Raw genomic sequence first — 21,695 nt, forward strand, 5'->3', positions numbered from 1 at the left:
GATGGTGCAAGAATTTGATGATCTTGTTGCTCAGGATCGAGCTCCTTGTTGAGCTCTCCTTGTTGTATTCCTTTCTATCTTAATAAATTTTTACCCCTCTTTTTGCCAAAAAAAAAAAAATATTGATTTCTAGAATTATAATGTATGGGTCTGGTGTTTTAAATGTATAAGCCGTGAGTGTTTCACATTTCCTAACAAATTCATGTAACTTTGATAGTGATATTAAAGGATGGCAGAATTGATGCTCTGAAACCACTTGTAATGTCCCCTTTTAGGACATTAGATTTTAAAACAGTAATGTGCATATATTTTCTGTTTTTTATTCTGATATCTTTTCAATGCATTGATATATATATGTGTGTGTGTGTATTCATAGAATCGTGTCCTTTCATATTTATTATATTAATAAGATAATTAAATATATATCATATTAATTGTATATAATTATATAATATTAATTATATGAATTGTTTTAAGTATTTATAACAATATTATTAATATATAGCAAGGATGTAATTGTCATATACTATAGTACTTAGAATACTTGATATATATTAATTATTTATAATATATTATTATATAAATCTATAATAATATATATGTATAGTTATATAATGATAATTATAATAATATTATTATGATATAATGTAATTATAATATTTTATATAAATTATCAATTATTTTAATATCATAAATCTTATATATAATATTTATTTATTATTTAATTTATATGCCAAAATAGAAATATCACAAAGTCATTTTCAAAAACTAATAACAGAAAATATGAAGTTCCAAATTTTAAACAAACGTGTAAGCAAGAATTGTTATTCGGTGAGCTTCAAAATAACGCTGACAAGTAATTCTATCAGAGTTTGTGGAACATATTTTGCTGCAATTTGGCAAATGCATTTTTCTTTTCAACGACCGTATCATGTGCTCTCCATTTAGATTTGTTCTTGATTGTAATCTGGGGCAATGAATATCGATATTTTCATGAACCACTATAAATCATTTTCTGTGTATTGCAACAAATTTTAATCTTGCACATCCCTATTCGTATACATATCTCTATTCTGCATTCTAATTCTACCCACCAAATAAAGAATAAAAATCAATTTCAATGACTATTCTGATTGTATTCATTCCAACAACCAAAGGAGCCCTAAATGTGGAAATTGACACTCAAGTCAACTAAAAAGTGGTTTGTTGTAGGTAGCTATTATTAGACTTTTCATTTCAACAATCAAAGGTTAATTTTAGACTAAACAAATAAAACTAATATTTATCATTACATAAATATGTATTATTTTTACAATTAGAACTTATTACGCTGAGAGGCGTTCTATACAATGGCAGCACAAATGCCCAGCATGGGAATATGCCAAGATTCCTTGTCAATAAAAAAGATTTGGGAGCAGTTACAAACTTCCAAATTAAATATTAAAAAAGAATTCCTGAAATAATAGCTGGCCGAAATAATAGGAAGCCAAATGGAGGCCAAAATAATAGGCCCGAAAAAGTAGGGCCCGAAAAAGTAGGACCCGAAAAAATAGGGCCCGAAAAAATAGGGGCGAAATAATTTCAATATGATTTTTTTTTTTTGTTAAATATAATTTTGCATGCACATTCATGCTTATTTTTTGCGGGGAGTGGGGGAATTTGAAACAAATTCGTGGAATGTGAAGAGACGTCTGTTGGGGGATATGAGGAGCCTCTCAGAAGTTATAAAACCAAGGCTCCTCATTTCATTTTCATTTTATGTTTTTGCAGGAAGGAAGAGGTGGAGGTTATTGGAAGATTAGATTGGAGTTTTTGAATAGGATTAAATTGAAGTTTTGGAGTAACATTTTTGCAGGTGAGATTTCTATTTTTTATTTACATTTTCATTTAGATTTAGATGTAGATGTAAATTGAAATTCAAAATTAGTTATAATATTCTACTTTGATTTAGATTTCAGTTTTAATTAATTTCAATTTGGTTGGCTCTCCTCCACAACAAACAGTGTATTGTGTATTTAATGGGTGCATTGGAATGCAGATTATCAGCCTAATGGCCAATCTCCAGTTTCCTCCACAAGCAAACCAATCTCTGGAAAGATCCCTCTTCCGAACCGAAAGGATGTGGCAGATTTCTCTCCTCCCCAGCCTCTTATAACAGAGGAAATTCCCAATATAGTTGCTGATTTTTGAAATGCTGCCATGAATGCAATAGATGCAGGTATGTTTTTTTATTCTGATCTATCTTGGTTTGAAGAAGAGAATGTTCCTTTTGTTGACATAATCAGTCCTTTTACGAATAGGGTTTGACGGTGTTGAGATCCATGGGGCGCATGGGTACCTTGTGGACCAGTTCATGAAGGACAACGTGAATGATCGAACAGATGGCTATGGCAGAATATTGGAGAATCGTTGCAGATTTGCACTTGAAGTTGTGGAAGCAGTGGTGGAGGAAATTGGAACAGAGCATGTGGGAATTTGGCTTTCTCCATTTTCGAATCATGCAGAAGCGTATGACTCAAATCCAAAGGCACTGGGACTTCACATGGCGGAGGCTCTGAATAAATATAAGATATTCTACGCTCATTTCTTTGAGCCTAGGATTGATAATTCGCAGACGACGATAGCGAGTGAAAAGAGTCTAATTCCCATAAGAACAACATTCAAGGGAACATTTTTGGCTACAGGGGGTTATGATCGGGATGATGGTAACGAAGCTATTTCCAGTGGCAAGGCATATTTGATTGCTTATGGCTGACTGTTCTTGGTAACTGATATTTCTATTGTATATTCCCGTGCCCAGCACGGGAAGTTTTAATCTATACAGTTTATTTTGTGCATTTAGTGCACAAAATAAAGAATGCATATGCAATCAATTTTTTTATCAATCTTTATGATAGCTTTTTTTTTTAAATAGAAAATAAAAAATAGAAAATAGAAATTATTCTTTTATGTATGTAGAAAAAAATTAGAAAGATTTTATGTATGTAAAAAATTAAAAGAATTCTATATACATCTAGATTTTTTGAAAAGAATTCTATTTACATCTAGATATTTTGATTGAAATAACCATAATGTAAAAAAAAAACATAAAATAGAAATGTTAATATATGTATGTAGAAAAAATTAGAACGATTGCATGCATCTAAAAAATTCTATTTAGATCTAGATTTTTTTAGAATGGAAAAAAATGGATAATAGAAATATTAGTTGCATGTTTGTAGAAATAAATTAGAAAAACATGTATCTAGAAATTAAAAAGATTCTATATGTGTCTAATTTTTAGATTTTACTTCATTCTAAACTAATTATTGATGGATATATATTTTAAAAATATTTATGTAGTTTAAAGTTTAGATTTTAATTCATTTGTATGCAAATAGGAAAAAGAATAAATATTTTATATATATGTAGATTAATTTCTATTTTTAAAATTTACAAGTAAATGAATACTTTATTCATTTAAAGTAAACAAGTTTTTAAGTAATATATTTTTATTTTAGAAATATATTAATCATAATGTTCATTTATTATTACTTATTTAATATAGTTACTCTCAAATCTAAGACAATAGAAATGATATTTTATTAACTTTGAAATAGGGAAGTGTTAAGCAAGTTCGTTTACAAAAATACCAAAAATATATTTGGTCTTTGATCAAATTGGACTTAATATTAGAAATATAAATATGATCATTAACTATTAAGCTAAATTCAATTCAAAACAATAATATTATTTAAATTTAAATAAAATAAGCCATGTTTACTTTGAAACATCAAACAACTAATTAACTAATACAATAATTAAAATAAATGAATCTATTATGACATAGAAAAATATTTTCGAAGTATAATTTCTTTGTTTTTGAATCAATGAGTTTTTTTTTCCACTTGAAAAGATAAACCATCCTAATTGTCATCCTTAGTTAACCCTAACAAAAACCCCTACCTTAGCCCTAGCCCCAACAATGATGTACAATCTAACTATAATTATAGCACTAAAACATATCCCTATTGATATTCTAAACTCTAATCATAACAAAAATCTCAGCCCAAACCATAATCTAAACCAAAAACCTACACACTAATATTGGTTATAGTCCTAACCCTAAAATCTAACCCTTAACCATAATGTAAAAACAAACTCCAAAATATTGATCAAAATCCTAAACCTAACTATAGGGATAACCATGATATTAAACTCTAAATCTAGTCCCAAGGTCCTAACCATGGTGTAAACCTATAACCGAACTCTTAAAAAATTTACTAATCCTTGATCCTAATCACATTCCCAACTTTAAACTTGAACCATAAACCATAGTTGTAACCATAATCATAAACTTAAACAAAACCCTAATCCTAAAGGTACAATCATAAAATTAATCATAGCTTAGACCCTAATCCTAGCACAAACCACAATCATGACCAAATATAAATCTTCACCTTACCCCTAATCATAATTTCAATGTTAACCCTAACATTAGTTTCAATCCTTCCATGATATGAACCCTAATATAGACTTCACCTTGATCCTCACCCTAATCTTAAGTCTAATTAAACCCTGACTAAAACCTAATCTAAATGATATATCTAACTATAATCCTAACTATAATTATCATACAACCCAATGCTAACCCTCATGTATATTTAATCCCTAATCTTAACTCTAAATATTCTATAAACTCTAGAATTGACCTTGATTCTAACCATAACCCTAAAATCTAAATTGTAACCATAGCACAAAAGGTGGGGACCCCTGCTACATGGCACAATTCTGGGTCTTGGAGCCTCGCGAAAGCACTACAGAGTGAGGAAATGTCAGAAAGGTGACATGTAGTAGCATGACTCAATTTTGGGCTTTAGAGCATTGCAGAAACAATGCAGCGTAAGGAGGAGCTAGAATGGAGACTCATGGAAAGAAGAGGAAAGACATTCATGTCGCTGGCAAAAAACTATGAAAAGAGATAACATGATGTCTTAACCTCCCACAAAAAATGCAAGGTTGATCCCAAGGGGGAATTTGGTTTCCCCAAAAATGAATGATGGTCATCGATGAAGGTCTTCCTCTCGAAATAGACGGCATAGATGCATCGTGAATCCTCACCAATGAAGGATTAAGTCGCAACCGTCGATGTAGATTCTCCCCTCAAAAAGGATGACTGAGATGCAACGATGAAACTCCTCCCAATGAAGGATTAAGTCACATTCGTTGATCAAGATTGGCTTTATTTCCAATGGATGACTAAGATGTAGTGAAGAGATTCCTCCCAACAAACGAAGCAGATAGCACAAAAGGTGTGAACCCCCTCCATGTGGCACAATTTTGGGTCTCAAAGACTCATGAAAGCATTGTGGAGTGAGGAAATGTTGGAAAGGCAATGCATGGTAGCATGATGCAATTTTGGGCTTCAGAGAATTGAAGAAACAATGTAGCATGACGATGCATCAGAATGGAGATGCATGGCAGCATCTTGTGCAATTCTAGGCTTTAGAGTGTTTCGAAGACACTAGCGTATAAAGAAATGTTAGAATGGGAATGCATGGCAACATCTTGCACTTTTGGGAAGATGGGAAGATAGCTCGCGAAGAAATAAGAGTTATCGAATCTCGCATTATGAATCAACCCGACCAAGAAAAAATGATCCAGCGTGGTCAATGAAGAATCCGAGCCAACACAAAATGTTAGCCGCCAACTTTAGCGATGTTAACCCTCTGCAAAGAACCTATCCCATTTAAGGTCTCTCAAATCAGACATCACTGATGGGTTGAATAGGGGGAAAAAATAGCACACAATGCCCTCCTAAATCCTAAACCTAAACCTAAACCTAAATCCTAAATCTAACCCTAAACCTGATCCTAGCCCTAACCCTAACCCTATCTATAACCCTAATCCTAACCCTAACTCTAATCCTAATCTTAACCCTAATTCTAATCCTAACACTAACCTTAACCCTACCCCTAACTCTAACCATAAATCTAACTCTACCATAATTAGAATCTAACCCTAACCCTAACCTTAACCCTAGCTCAAACCCTTACCCTAACTTTGTCCCTAACCATATATCTACCTATGACTATAACATTTTACATTACAATATCCCAAAAATAAAATATATATTTTTATCTAAATTAAACTCCTTATATTAAATTTAAAATAATATTTGACTCAAACCTTAACCGTAACCCTAACCTTAACCATGAGCATTACTCTAACCCTAACCTTAACCATAAACATAACTCTACACCTAACTCTAACCCTAATTCTAACTCTACCATAATTGGACTCTAATCCTATCCCTAACCCTAACTATAAGCATAACTCTAACCCTAGCCTTAACCATGAGCATAACTCTAACTCTAGATCTGACTCTACCATAATTGGACACTAACCCTAACCCTAACCTTAATTTTGATCCTAACTCAAACCCTAACCCTAACTCTAACCTTAACCTTGATTCAAACCTTAACCCTAACCCTAACCCTAGCCTTACTATAACCCTAACCCTAATCATAACCATAACCATAACTCTAACCCTAACCTTAACCATGACCATAACTCTAACCCTAACCTTAACCATAAACATAACTCTAATCTAAACCTTAACCATAACTCTAATGATAACCATAACCATAATTCTATCCTTGACCTTAACCATAGCTCAAACCCTAACCCTAACTCCAACCCTAACCTTAATGCTAACCCTAACCATAATTCTATCCCTAAGGTTAACATTAACTGTAATGTTAACTTTGTCCCTAACCATATATCTACATATGACTATAACATTTTACATTACAATATCCCAAAAAAAAAAAAAAATAATCTAAATTAAATTCCTTATATTAAATTAAAAGATATATTTGACTCAAACCCTAACCCTAACCCTATTCCCACTATAACCCTAACCATAACCATAATGATGACTCTAACCCTAACCTTAACCATGAGCATTACTCTAAACCTAACATTAACCATAAGCATAACTCTACCCCTAACTCTAACCCTAATTCTAACTCTACCATAATTGGATTCTAACCCTATCCCTAACCCTAACTATAAGCATAAGTCTAACCCTAGCCTTAACCATGAGCATAACTCTAACTTTGGATTTGACTCTACCATAATTGGACTCTAACCTTAACCCTAACCTTAATTTTGATCCTAACTCAAACCCTAACCCTTTAAACTCTAACCTTAACCTTGACTCAAACCTTAACCCTAACCCTAACGTTAGCCTTACTATAACCCTAACACTAACCCTAATCATAACCATAACCATAACTCTAACCCTAACCTTAACCATGACCATAACATTAACCCTAACCTTAACCATAAACATAACTCTAATCTAAACCATAACCATAACTCTAACAATAACCATAACCATAACTCTATCCCTAACCTTAACAATAGCTCAAACCCTAACCCTAACTCCAACCCTAACTCTAATGCTAACCCTAACCCTAATTCTATCCCTAAGGTTAACATTAACTATAATGATAACTTTGTCCCTAACCATATATCTATGTATGACTATAACATTTTACATTACAATATCCCAAAAATAAAAAATATATTTTTAATCTATATTAAACTCCTTATATTAAATTTTTAAAAATATTTTGAAGCATAATTTTATACTAACTTCATACAACTCTAATTAAAAATTAATTAACAATTTTATAGTAACCTTATCAAAATAAAAAATAAAAAGTAAATATTTTTCCTATTGCGCCGCGACTGCCACTAGCTATATATACCTCTATATATATTATGCCGAGAGTAATCGTTCTCGAGGCGCCTATTTTTATTTTCATTAATCCCAACTTCGATTAAAATAACTTTGGGATTAAATAAAAATAGGCGCCTCGAGAACGATTACTCTCGGCGTAATATATATAGAGGTATATATAGCTAGTATTATTTAAGTAAAATAAATTCATATTGAATTAGAGGGAAACTCGTTGTGGTTATGGTTATGGTTATGATTAGGGTTAGTGTTAGGGTTATAGTAAGGCTAACGTTAGGGTTAGGGTTAAGGTTTGAGTCAAGGTTAAGGTTAGAGTTTAAAGGGTTAGGGTTTGAGTTAGGATCAAAATTAAGGTTAGGGTTAAGGTTAGAGTCCAATTATGGTAGAGTCAAATCCAAAGTTAGAGTTATGCTCATGGTTAAGGCTAGGGTTAGACTTATGCTTATAGTTAGGGTTAGGGATAGGGTTAGAATCCAATTATGGTAGAGTTAGAATTAGGGTTAGAGTTAGGGGTAGAGTTATGCTTATGGTTAATGTTAGGTTTAGAGTAATGCTCATGGTTAAGGTTAGGGTTAGAGTCATCATTATGGTTATGGTTAGGGTTATAGTGGGAATAGGGTTAGGGTTAGGGTTTGAGTCAAATATATCTTTTAATTTAATATAAGGAATTTAATTTAGATTATTTTTTTTTTTTTTTGGGATATTGTAATGTAAAATGTTATAGTCATATGTAGATATATGGTTAGGGACAAAGTTAACATTACAGTTAATGTTAACCTTAGGGATAGAATTATGGTTAGGGTTAGCATTAAGGTTAGGGTTGGAGTTAGGGTTAGGGTTTGAGCTATGGTTAAGGTCAAGGATAGAATTATGGTTATGGTTATCATTAGAGTTATGGTTAAGGTTTAGATTAGAGTTATGTTTATGGTTAAGGTTTAGGTTAAGGTTAGAGTCCAATTATGGTAGAGTCAAATCCAAAGTTTAAAGGGTTAGGGTTAGTGTTATAGTTCAATCATTATGACTATTGATTTTTATGATATTTAAATACAATAATTCTAGGTTCATGTTCATTTGAATGGATATTTAATTATAATAATTCTAAATTCAATTAGATGAGAAAGGTTGGAATATAGATAATCTATCATTTCAACAAAATATTGCTAAATTGATTTAAATAAAGATTAATTAAAATTATATTAATTTTTAAATTATTTAATATTTAAATATATTCATTGTAATTCATTTTGATAGAGATTATATGATATTTAAGTATTATTGAATATAATTTCATTTATATAAGATTGGATGAAAATTAAGAAGTAATTTATTTCTCTTACTATAGAAATTAGCGTATCTATATAGAATAATTCAAAATTTATTTTTTATACCCAAATATTTATAAATTGGTTTAGCAAGAGATTAATTGTAAATTATCACGACTCTTGAATCAACGGTATTTTAAGTACTGTAGTTTCTAGATTCGTTCAGCTAAAGATTAGTTGAATCAATGCTATTTTAATAGATTCATTTAGCTGAAGATTAGTTACTCATTTGCTTCATTAAAATAGTTGTTCAGAGTGGCTCCTTAAATAAAGGAAATGATATACAGAGTTTTGCGCACAATTGAAATATAGGCCATACTGCAGGAGATCAACAATGCAAGGAAAGTTTTGCGTAGTGGGTGGAGATGGTTTCTATGGCTCATCGCTCGTTAACTTTCTTCTCTGCAGAGGCTTTTCTGTCCATGCAACTATTCTTCCAGCATCTGGTAATCCCCATTATCGCCATTCTTTAAAAGTTTATGTTCATGAATAGAATACAATGTATAATTCAAACAACAAATGTTCGGAGTTTGTACAGGGAATGATGATATAAACTATCTACATCAACTTCCTGGTGCCCATGAAAGGCTTAAGCTCTTCAATGCAGATCTGCGAGTGGAAGGCAGCTTTGATTCACCCATTTCGGGCTGCCAAGGTGTTTTCTTGGTTGCATCTCCAATGGAGTTTGGCTCCAAAGATCCTGAGGTAAACACTCAAACACAGTTCATTTTTGCATTTTAATCCCGAGCTCTATATGTAGAATAATATTAGTTGGGTTTTTTCATTTGTTGCAATATGTTCATGAGCAGAGTGAGGTTGTGGAAGTTGCTGTTGAGGGAACTATCAATGTGCTGAAGTCCTGTGTAAAAGCAAAAACTGTGAAGCGAGTAGTTTTGACTTCCTCTTGCTGCGCCATGTCACCACTGAATGAGCAGGGAGAGATGAGCAACCATTCGTCTCCTGTGGAATCCCTTTGGACTTCAGTCAATTACATACGTTCCAACAAACAACAATTTCCAATTTGGGTATTGCCTAAATTGTTTAATTGGGCCTCGTTAGTTTTAATCTATTTACAATAATTCTTAATCTTTATACTTCCTAAAATGTTTGATTGGGTCTCATCTGCTAGACTTTGTGGATTCTTATATAGTGTTAAAATGATCTTGGCGCTAACGTTTAAATAAGATTTCTAGATCTGTCAGGATGGAATCTAACTTAACTAGAGAGTACAAAGATTTATTTATCTTGTTTTCTTATGTTATGTTTATCCCAATGATGGTTCAAAACACAATCAAATATGAAAACTCTTACACATAATTATCATAGATTGTAGAATTATCATTTTTAATTAGATTGCATTATATCTATTTTATTTCTCAGTATTTCCTATTTGATTATTAAAGTGGTTTACTAATGTGAGATACCAATTTCTAGCCGTTTAATTCCATTTTATGAGATCTAATTTACTTAGAAATATCAAAGTTTGAAGAGATATTCTAATATCAAAACCACGCATTGCACACAAAAGCCCTACTTTGTGTCAAAGACACTGGCTGAGCAGGCAGCTTGGAGTTTCGCGTCAGAGAACAATTTAGATCTCGTAACAATTGGAACTTCAGTTACAGGAGGACCATTTATCACTCCTTACATCCCCATTAGCAATCAGACACTCTTATGGTTTCTACAAGGTCTTTCTCGTTCCTAAAACCCTAATACTTAAAATGGCAATGTTTATTTCTCTAACATGATTGTATGTTTTCTTAATAACTTCTTAGGCAATAATGGAGTTGTTAGCAGTGGTATAAGATCTATCATTTCCTTGTTTGGGACATTTCCAGTAGTCCATATAAGCGACGTTTGCAATGCACACATATTTCTGATGGAGCAGCCTGCAGCTCACGGGAGATTCTTGTGCTTGGTTGATACGCTCTCTGTCGAGGAGCTGCACCAGTTTCTAAACAAGCGTTATCCACAGCTCAAGATAACAGATATGTAGGAACCTTAGCCAGCTCTAACATTTATATATTCATATCGACATAACTTATATTTATATCAATTTCTATTGCAAACAAAATGTTTACATATGAGAATAGTTTTGTTCCTGGTTTGATTCAGGTTGCAGGATTTGGATTCCAGCTTTCCTAAGAATACTCAATATAAGTCCACAAAGCTCACAGATTTAGGCTTCATATTTAATCATGGGATTGAAGAAATTTATGATGACTGCATCGAGTCTTACAAAAACCTGGGCTTGTTGACTGGAAATTGACCATTGTCAAGTTTAATGGCTTAGTCAGAGCCATTTTAGACATGGAATTCTCCTGATAAATAATGACCTTATTTACTATTCTCTCTAATCGATAATCAAGATAGGGAGGTAGACAAGGAGAAAGAACTCTCAGCAGACTGTTAGCTTGAACAACATTGAAATTTTTGTAGTTGTTGTTTTCTGTTGATCAATGCTATTGTCCACATCTATTAATATCTGCTCAAACAAATTTAGTATCGTTACATCTAATGTTACAGTGTCCTATTACTCTTCATAAAAAAATTTGGTATAAAAAATATAAGAATAATTAAATTTGTTTATGTTCGTCTTACTACATATATACATATTGTAGATTTAATTTTTCCCTATTTGAGTTAAATTATTATTATGTTATAATGAAATTACTATGATTTTTTATCACAATTTAAATATAAAACAATCAAGTTATAGAAGAGTTGGTTTGATGAACCATTTGGTTAGCTATAATTAAATTTTCAATTATTGGTAAATTATATTTGTAATATAAAATACCCAATCATCTTATGAATTCTAGAAAGAGGCTACTTGCTCATTAATCACTTGCAATTTTTTTTTTTTTTTTAAAATCTCAAATTGTCTTAAACTAACCAAATAAAGATAAAAATTTAGCAAATGATTAGTCTAGATATAATACTCTCTGTAGATAAATAATTAGAATGAGTGCATATTAATTTGAAGAGAATAAAGTGTATTATCTATTGGATCAATGACGATATTTCTCTAAATTTCTTGTTGAAATAAAATTTTTTTGAGTGATTCTAGTACCGTTAGTAAAAATATTTGTTATTATGATATTGTTCATAGAATTGACCTTGTTCACCATGTGAGAAGTGATAACTATGCCAATACTTGGATAGGTTGAAATCAAATCATCATCAACCTTAATCTGTGTTTGAAAGGAAAACTCTCTCATGTGATAGAGTTATTTATGACTTTATGTGTACTCAAAAAGATGTCGATAGCACACACTCCAATAATACACATAAAATTAACATATGAGATTCCCAAAGGATAAAAAAATTAATATATAAAGAAACAAGTGAGTTTATCACATTTAAACTTGCCAAATTTTGTTTCATTAATTACATATGTCCTTTGAATCATAAACTAATAGACCTAATAGATTCACAAAAAAAATTACTAAATTAACATACAAGAAATTAATAATGATAACTCAAAAACACATATAGCATATAATCAAATGCATTCTTTATTGTATCTCTGAAAATATAAGAAAGTTCAAGGACTCGTGTGCAACATGTCAAGCTAAAAAGCCTTTAAATATTTCTCTATATTTTCCCCTTTGAAAAAAAGTTATCCCCTCTTTACAATACCTGAATACCTTGTATATATAGGCCTCATTGCATAACTACCTTTGTGAGTTAATAACTAATGTTGTTTTATGTATTTAAAAAAAGGTGAATTAACCTCAAAAAATTTCTGTAAAAGAGTCAAACAATAACCCTTGATCAAAAGTGGATGAAGTAAACCAAGTCTAGGCCATGAGTTATCCTCGTGTTCCTAGGTTTAGACCTAATTGGAGCAGTGACGTGAAAAGAAGGGTTTGATGTGATAATTTATAACTATTACAATGTTTCCAATGTTAAGAAGAAGGGGTTGTTAGAATTGATGTTGTGTCATAATCAAGTGATTGAACATTGTATTTCTTGAAATATCTAAAAATTGTGTGGTTATTTGCCAAAATGAAGTCATAAAGAAAAAGTACGTAACCAAAGGAAAAAGCATTTATGAGAGGTTCAACCACATCTTGGTAAGTTTCATTATTCATTCATACATTTTAGGATCAACCACATTACCTAAGGACCATCTTGTCGCATAGAATGCCCTTACATCAAGCCCCCCAATGAGGACATGTACAATGTACCGAATACTCTAACATGCATGACATCTAATTATCTTGATTAATGTGAGTTATGAAATCCCCACAACCCATTAATTTTATTAATGTTTCAAATGTTGATAATAATTGTTCAATTGTATATTGTCATTTATGTTACAAAAATGTTATACTTGTAACGAGCATTGCGAGTTTGAACCGAGTTTAGAAGACTCTGGAATTGGTCGACCAGAAATTTAGAAGAATAGAAGTTCATGGATTACTGTGTAAACTAACTTAGGTTGGTTACCAAAGGAGTTTAGTGTAAATCAAGTCAGGTCGGTTACCAAGGAACTCAGTGGTAACTAAGTGACCCAGTTTTAGCTAAGTTTCAATAGATTAGTTTTATGCATTTGTTAGTTTATGCAAGCTGAATTAGAGGGTTTTATTTGTTTGTTTGAAAGAGTATTCTAGCCGACTTGACATTGGGTTTCATATATATGAAAGGTCAAGATGTGGATTGAAATATGAGATAGTAGTGAAGAAGATAAGATACAAAAAGAGAAGGATATATGATCAAAAGTAAAATATCCAAGGAGTTGCAAACAATATTTTGATCAAGGAGGATCTAGAGGATAAGCTAAAAAAAGTGATGTGAATCTGCAATCCAATTGCTTCATAAATTAGGTCAATCATTGTTACTCTCTAACAATTGTAGCAACGAAGAAATCTCTTAACAAAGTTGACTTAACAATCATTTTGTAAATCCTCTAACCAAGTGACATTTCTAGATTGAAGTGTCTTAAGACCTCTAACAAGGCTACTCCTAATAGGGTGATTTAAATCCTTTAATAGGGTTGCACCTAAAAATGTGTTTTGTAACCTTTAACAGGGTTGGCTCCTAATGGAGCTCAATTCAGAAGAGTGAAAAGTTGTAACTAGTTGCATTGGTGGTTTTCCCAAATTGAGTTTTCACATAAAATCTTGGTGTTTCATGTGTTCATTTTATTTTATTACTACTTTATCTTTTTACAACTAAGTTACCAAAGGTTGATACACATTAATATATCAAATTGCTTTGTTAACTGAGTTACAATGAATATCTAGTTCTAACTGACTAAGAGTTTAAAGGAAGTTTGTATTGACATGTAAGGTTTTCAGAATTATTTTAGTGGTAACTAAGTCACCCTTCCCCTCTCAGTTAGTCCTCTTATATTTCCAACATTTGGTATCAAAGTTGTTGGTACTTGTAGAAAATGTTTCAAGGACCTAAGTTAAAGATCAAGATGTCTTACAAAAGAGAGATTCCCAAGTTGAACAAAGAAAATTTCAAAACATGGTAGGAACTCATGAGGCTATATTTGGGAACCATTGGAGACACAAGCCTAAAATTCCTAGAGAACCAGTCTGTGTCACCTCTTGATCCTTTGACTATGGATCAAATGGTAGATAAAAAGAATCACAACAAAATGATGATTGACATTTCTTCTACTCTCAATTATGCTGAATTTGATGAAGTCAAAGATTTTCCTACTACTTATGAGATGTGGAACAAGCTACAAAAGATCTATGTAAGAGATGACAATGTGAGGAGAGCTAAAGTAGAAAGTTTAAGAGGTCAATTTGATCAGATGAAGATGAGAGAAGATGAAAACATTGCAAAATTTAGTGAGAAAATCAAAGCAAGTGTCGGTGCAATTAGATCCTCAGGAGGAAAAATAGAAGACGAAATAGTAGTTACCAAGGTATTAAGAACACTTCTTCCTATTTATGCACTTAGAGTTTCAGCTATTCAAGAGATGAGATTTGATCCCAAAAGTGATATAACTTTGGATACACTAGTGGTAAGGTTAATAGATTTTGAGTTGGATAGCTTTAATAGCTATCTTCCTGGATCTTCCAACATATAATCAATATTCAAAGAAAAACTAACCTTTGATAGAAAGGGAGAAAACTCAACAGACAAACAATTGGATAGTGAAGAGGATGAAGAATCTGATAGTAATTTTGAAGCCATTGAAGCCCTACTTGCAAGGAGGTTAGCAAAAGACAAAGGTAAATATAAAAGAAAAATTCCATTGATTTCTTTTTCTTGTGAAGAAGTTGGTCACATTTTTGCAAGGTGTCCAAACAACAAAAGTAAAAATGACAGAAAATCCAACAAGTTCAAATGAATGAAATATTTGAAAAGCTATAACTTAGACTACAAAGACAAAGGTAAGAAATCTTGTTATATTGCTAAAGACTCTAACACTGATAATGAAGATGAAATTGTATATATTTCTATTAAAGATGAATCATATGATGATGATAATAAAAAGATGGCACTTATTTCTCATGTTAGCAAGACTAGCACATGGATAATAGATAGTGGCCATTCTCATCATATGACTGGTGATAAAACTAAGTTAGAATACTTAGGGCACTATGACAGTTGATGTGTTAAATTTGGAAATAATGAACCATGTTATGTGAAGGCAGAAGGCTGCATTGCATGGATTGATGAAATCAGATGTGATAATAACTACTAGGTTGAAGGATTGAGAAATAATCATCTAAGTGTGGCACAACTGAAGAACATTGGATTCAAGGTATAATTCATGAATGGGAAGGCCAGGTTTCTAGATGGTAAAGAATACCTAGTTGGAACTAGTAATTAGACAAAAGGTAATCTATTTTATATAGATCTAACTGATAGTTCATGCTTCTTGGCACATGTGGAGGAAAGTTGGTTATGGCATAAAGAGATGTGTCATGTAAATTTTGATAATTTGGTTACTATAAGTAAGAACATAAGAGTAAGAGGTATCCCAAATATGAAGAAATCTGAAATGGCCATATGCAAACAATGTTAGATTGGAAAGATGGGTAAAATTAACTTCAAAAATAAAAATTTCAATACTAAAGAAGTCCTGGACCTAGTTCATATAGATATATGTGGACCAATAGGTACAGAGAGTTACAATAGAGACAAATTCTTCATTTTTTTTGTTAATGATTATTATAGGATGATGACAGTAATGTACATGAAGGATAAATCTGAAGCTTTTCAAAAATTTAAGTGGTATTTGGTTAGAGTTGAGAAAGAATCAAGTAAGATGTTAAAATTCTTAAGATCAGATAGAGGAGGAGAATTCATCTCTAATGAATTCAATGAGTTCTATAATGAAATATGAATCAAAAGACAAGTATCTACACCTGGAACATCTCAACAAAATGGCATAGCAGAAAGAAGAAATAGATCCATCATGGATTGTGCAAGAACACTGATGATAGAGAAAAATGTTGCAAGCAAATATTGGACTTGGAAATAATCAACACAATAGTTCATACCTTGAATCTAGTTTCAAAACAAAATGACCTATTTCCAATGCCAACATGCATCGAAATTCAAACACACAAGTTTCTCATCAAAGAATAGACCAAAAATAAACCACAAAGCCTTTCATCAAAACTACAACCAATGGACATGGAAAAATTGACCACTAAGCATCGAAAAATGAGCTCAAATTTAGTAGTGATGTATACATTATCACCACACCTAAACCCCTAATTACCACTATTAAAAGCCCCAAAAATGATCACACATGTACTAATAGTTTATCATGTTTTTTCTTGGTTGCTAATTGGTCCATTTGTACAGAAATTACTATAGCAGCTATTGGGGCATCCTAGCGATAAGTATCAAATGAACATTTTAAAATGACACTTTTAGATTACCACACTTTATGAGTTTTATAAAGAGTTTCGTGAATGTGAGAAATTCAAAAGGGTAGCTTTAAGCTCTTCAATCACCTACGAAGGTTCATCGAAAAAATAATAAATTTTGATATATATGGATTAGGAACTTTAGGTGCACGAAGTTAACCTGGACAACTACTAGGTCATTTCCCTAGTGGTCTAATATAAGTCATTATAGGTAGAAAAATATATTAGACATTATAGATAGAAAAATAGACCCTATAGTGATACATTGAAGATGTCCCATTAATATATATTGAAGCAAGATACCTCCAAATTTCAAAAAAAAACCCTCAAGTCATGCTACATTAAGAAACATGATTCATTTCACACCTATTGATCTCATCACCTTTTGGAACAATTTTAAAGACCTTCACATGTGACATCATATTTCCTTTATGTCTATTCATCATGTTGATTTTGAATTACCTTTTCCTGGAATTCTCTCTATTGATATTTCTAGGAGTTGCATATAAATGAGTTCCTTGACATCAGTACAGGAATCAACAAGCAATTATTAAGAGTAATTGGGTTCATGCAAGATAGTAATTTTATGAGAAGGTGGAATTTTTAATCATTATCAATTGAAAATGATATGAAAAATATGTTTAGTAACTTGCATTTGGTGGACGTAATTGAAGCCAAGCTATATGTGGATTAGTGTGTGGCATACCGTTCGCCAATTCCTAGTAATTATTGCTTGTCAAAATATACTACGACCATTACATTAAGCTCTACCACAAATGTTATGTCATATTAAAAATAAAAGTGAGGATTAATCTGTAATTTTGTTATAGATTTAGACTGCATGGCCTATATAGAGGCAAGGGATCCTATTATGTTTTTAATACAGAGAGATTATGGAGAAAGTGAGGGAATAGTGAGAGAGGTTGAGTAGGGGGGATTACTAGAGAGAGAGAGAGAGAGAGAGAGAGAGAGAGAGAGAGAGAGAGAGAGAGAGAGATTAGTGGACATATCTTGAGAAAGAGGCAAGGGATCTTATTATGTTTTTAATAGAGAGAGAGAGAGAGGGATATGATGGAAGATCTAAGAGAAGGGAGTGGGTGAGATAGAGAGAGAGGGCAATTAGGGGGCATATATATAAATAGAGGAAATAGATATGGGGAGGGAGTGAGAGATTGAGAGAGAGTGGGGAAGGAGTAAGAGAGGGAGAGAAAAGGAGATAGATATTACGTGGAATATCTAGAGAGAGAGAGAGAGAGTAGGGGTCATATATAGAGAAAGGGGGCAGTGAGAGAGGGTGAGTAGATGGAATTAATAGGGGGGAAGGGGGGAGAGAGAGAGATCCAATTAATAAATGATAGAATAAAAATCAGTTGAAACACCTCCATCAATTGCCATCTTGGTTTAGTTAATGCATGTCTCATAAATGCTTCAACTTTAGAGATAAATGTTGCTTGCACATGGTGTGAGCCCCTGCCGTCTTACTTGACTATACAAACACATTAACAGAACATTATGTTGTGTATGGAACAAGGCATTCAGTTGTCTAAATTCAACTTTGCACAACTATATTAAATGACTAAAATCAAAACTTGTTGTGCACCATCGTGTGTGTGTGTGTGTGTGTGTGTGTGTGTGTGTGAGAGAGAGAGAGAGAGAGAGAGAGAGAAGCCCAGGAAGGTATCTTATTATATTTTTAGTAGAAAGAGAACTTAGAGACAAGGGTAGAGAGAGGGTGATTAGGTGGTGTGTGTGTGTGTGTGTGTAGAGAGAGAGAGAGAGAGAGAGAGAGAGAGAGAGAGAGAGAGAGAGAGAGAGAGAGAGAGAGAGAGAGAGAGAGAGAGAGAGAGAGAGAGAGATCCTCATACTTTAGTTGAGAGAGAGGGAGATTGTAAACAAATAGGAGAGCGGAGAGAGATCTTCATATTTTATTTTTAAGAGAGGGGGGGAGGGAGGGTTGGGTGGGCAGAGGGGTAGAGAGGAAAATGATGGTAAGATGAGGGAGGGTGGAAAGAAAGAGATGGTTATTAGGGGGGCATATCAAAGTAGAAAGGGATGTGTATGAGTGTGTGTGAGAGAGTGGTTTATATTTTGTTTTTATTATAGAGTGAACTAACAATAGGGGAGATAAATAGAGAGTGAGGGAAGGTATATTTATATGGTTTATGAATTGATACATGAGAGAGAGAGAGAGAGAGAGAGAATTCTAACCATAATTTAAGTCTTAACTCTAACTCTAACCCTACCCATAAACTGAACATAAACTGAAGATGTCCCATTAATATATATTGATATTTCTAGGAGTTGCATATAAATGAGTTCCTTGACATCAGTACAGGAATCAACAAGCAATTATTAAGAGTAATTGGGTTGATGCAAGATAGTAATTTTATGAGAAGGTGGAATTTTTAATCATTATCAATTGAAAATGATATGAAAAATATGTTTAGTGACCTGCATTTGGTGGACGTAATTGAAGCCAAGTTATATGTGGATTTGTGTGTGGCATACCATTCACCAATTCCTAGTAATTATTGCTTGTCAAAATATACTACGACCATTACATTAAGCTCTACCACAAATGTTATGTCATATTAAAAATAAAAGTGAGGATTAATCTATAATTTTGTTATAGATTTAGACTGCATGGCCTATATAGAGGCAAGGGATCCTATTATGTTTTTAATACAGAGAGATTATGGAGAGAGTGAGGGAATAGTGAGAGAGGTTGAGTAGGGGGGATTACTAGAGAGAGAGGGAGGGAGAGAGAGAGAGAGAGAGATTAGTGGACATATCTTGAGAAAGAGGCAAGGGATCTTATTATGTTTTTAATAGAGAGAGAGAGGGATATGATGGAAGATCTAAGAGAAGGGAGTGAGTGAGATAGAGAGAGAGGGCGATTAGGGGGCATATATATAAATAGAGGAAATAGATATGGGGAGGGAGTGAGAGATTGAGAGAGAGTGGGGAAGGAGTAAGAGAGGGAGAGAAAAGGAGATAGATATTACATGGAATATCTAGAGAGAGAGAGAGAGTAGGGGTCATATATAGAGAAAGGGGGGCAGTGAGAGAGGGTGAGTAGATGGAATTAATAGGGGGGGAAGGGGAGAGAGAGAGAGAGATCCAATTAATAAATGATAGAATAAAAATTAGTTGAAACACCTCCATCAATTGCCATCTTGGTTTAGTTAATGCATGTCTCATAAATGCTTCAACTTTAGAGATAAATGTTTCTTGCACATGGTGTGAGCCCCTGCCGTCTTACTTGACTTTACAACACATTAACAGAACATTATGTTGTGTATGGAACAAGGCATTCGGTTGTCTAAATTCAACTTTGCACAACTATATTAAATGACTAAAATGAAAACTTGTTGTGCACCATCGTGTGTGTGTGTGTGTGTGTGTGTGTGTGTGTGTGTGCGTGCGCGCGTGTGTGTGTGTGTGTGTGTGTGTGTGTGTGTGTGTGTGTGTGTGTGTGTGTGTGTGTGTGTGTGAGAGAGAGAGAGAGAGAGAGAGAGAAGCCTGGGAAGGTATCCTATTATATTTTTAGTAGAAAGAGAACTTAGAGACAAGGGTAGAGAGAGGGTGATTAGGTGGTGTGTGTGTGTGTGTGTAGAGAGAGAGAGAGAGGAGAGAGAGAGAGAGAGAGAGAGAGAGAGAGAGAGAGAGATCCTCATACTTTAGTTGAGAGAGAGGGAGATTGTAAACAAATAGGAGAGCGGAGAGAGATCTTCATATTTTATTTTTAAGAGAGGGGGGGAGGGAGGGTTGGGTGGGCAGAGGGGTAGAGAGGAAAATGATGGTAAGATGAGGGAGGGTGGAAAGAAAGAGATGGTTATTAGGGGGCATATCAAAGTAGAAAGGGATGTGTATGAGTGTGTGTGAGAGAGTGGTTTATATATTTTTTTTATTATAGAGTGAACTAACAATAGGGGAGATAAATAGAGAGTGAGGGAAGGTATATTTATATGGATTATGAATTGATACATGAGAGAGAGAGAGAGAGAGAGAGAGAGAGAGAGAGAGAGAGAGAGAGAGAGAGAGAGAGAGAATTCTAACCATAATTGAAGTCTTAACTCTAACTCTAACCCTACCCATAAACTGAACATTAAAACTCCAATTGTAAACTTTATCCTGGCCTCTACAACCTTAACAATATGCATGTATACCTTAATATGAACCCAGATTAACTATAATCTAATACTAACCCTAATCCTAACACAAAATCATAATTATAATCCTAACTATTATAAAATTTAATTATAGTTGTAAACATAGTAATACTATTTACCACTTTAATATTAGTCTCACCTAACTCCTAAACCTAACCCTCACTCTAAGTCTAAATGGTCCCCTAGCCATATTCCTAATGCTAAATCTAACTATAAGCTTACTTCTAATGAGGAATCCCTTCAATAAGTCTATTTGTGTCCCTATCCATAACCATGTTCCTAACTCTAAGAATACAACATATAAATTAGAGGTATACATAATTCAAAGTTGAATAAATTAATAACATTATATTAAAAATACTTTGATACTAACCTTACAAAAAGAGAACTAATAATTGCACTCTGAACCCTAAGCCTAACTGTAACCATATCCATAATAGAGTTTTAAATAATGATCTATTTTTATTTAAAAAAGTAGAACAATTTTTTTTAAATTTAATTAATTAATTTATTTATTTATTATCATCCAAATTTTTTTAAAATGCCTTTTATGATGCGCGGTGACTGTTACTAGCGCGCGGCGCGCACATACACACACAGA

At 32.9% G+C, this 21,695-nt stretch overlaps 1 protein-coding gene and 1 pseudogene across 2 annotated transcripts; both read left to right on the forward strand.

Moving 5' to 3' along the window:
- Positions 1 to 783: 783 nt before the first annotated feature.
- Positions 784 to 2,755, forward strand: LOC149576896 (putative 12-oxophytodienoate reductase 11 pseudogene; annotated as a pseudogene).
- A 6,518-nt stretch (positions 2,756 to 9,273) lies between these two features.
- LOC149576897 (putative anthocyanidin reductase) lies at positions 9,274 to 11,551 on the forward strand. Of its 2 annotated transcripts, none has more exons than XM_089820608.1 (6): positions 9,274 to 9,515; positions 9,608 to 9,774; positions 9,879 to 10,094; positions 10,598 to 10,757; positions 10,908 to 11,061; positions 11,185 to 11,551. In XM_089820608.1, the coding sequence occupies exons 1-6, from the start codon at positions 9,404 to 9,406 to the stop codon at positions 11,336 to 11,338; spliced, it is 963 nt and encodes a 320-aa protein (XP_089676734.1). In that variant the 5' UTR covers positions 9,274 to 9,403; the 3' UTR covers positions 11,339 to 11,551. The 2 variants fall into 2 exon arrangements, with proteins under 2 accessions (XP_089676734.1, XP_089676726.1); XM_089820600.1 differs by having other exon boundaries at positions 9,275 to 9,515; positions 10,845 to 11,061.
- Positions 11,552 to 21,695: the final 10,144 nt, after the last annotated feature.

This window comes from Cupressus sempervirens, chromosome 1 (assembly GCF_028749045.1).
Source record: "Cupressus sempervirens isolate cs-2001-9-10 chromosome 1, ASM2874904v1, whole genome shotgun sequence".
In the NCBI taxonomy this organism is placed as follows: domain Eukaryota; kingdom Viridiplantae; phylum Streptophyta; class Pinopsida; order Cupressales; family Cupressaceae; genus Cupressus; species Cupressus sempervirens.

What these genes read in the sequence shown, in the direction of transcription:
- LOC149576897 (XM_089820600.1), top strand. Translation starts at nt 9,404, where the DNA reads ATGCAAGGAAAGTTTTGCGTAGTGGGTGGAGATGGTTTCTATGGCTCA. An exon ending in AACTATTCTTCCAGCATCTG is followed by an intron (nt 9,516 to 9,607) that starts GTAATCCCCATT and finishes GAGTTTGTACAG; the next exon opens with GGAATGATGATATAAACTAT. An exon ending in TTGGCTCCAAAGATCCTGAG is followed by an intron (nt 9,775 to 9,878) that starts GTAAACACTCAA and finishes GTTCATGAGCAG; the next exon opens with AGTGAGGTTGTGGAAGTTGC.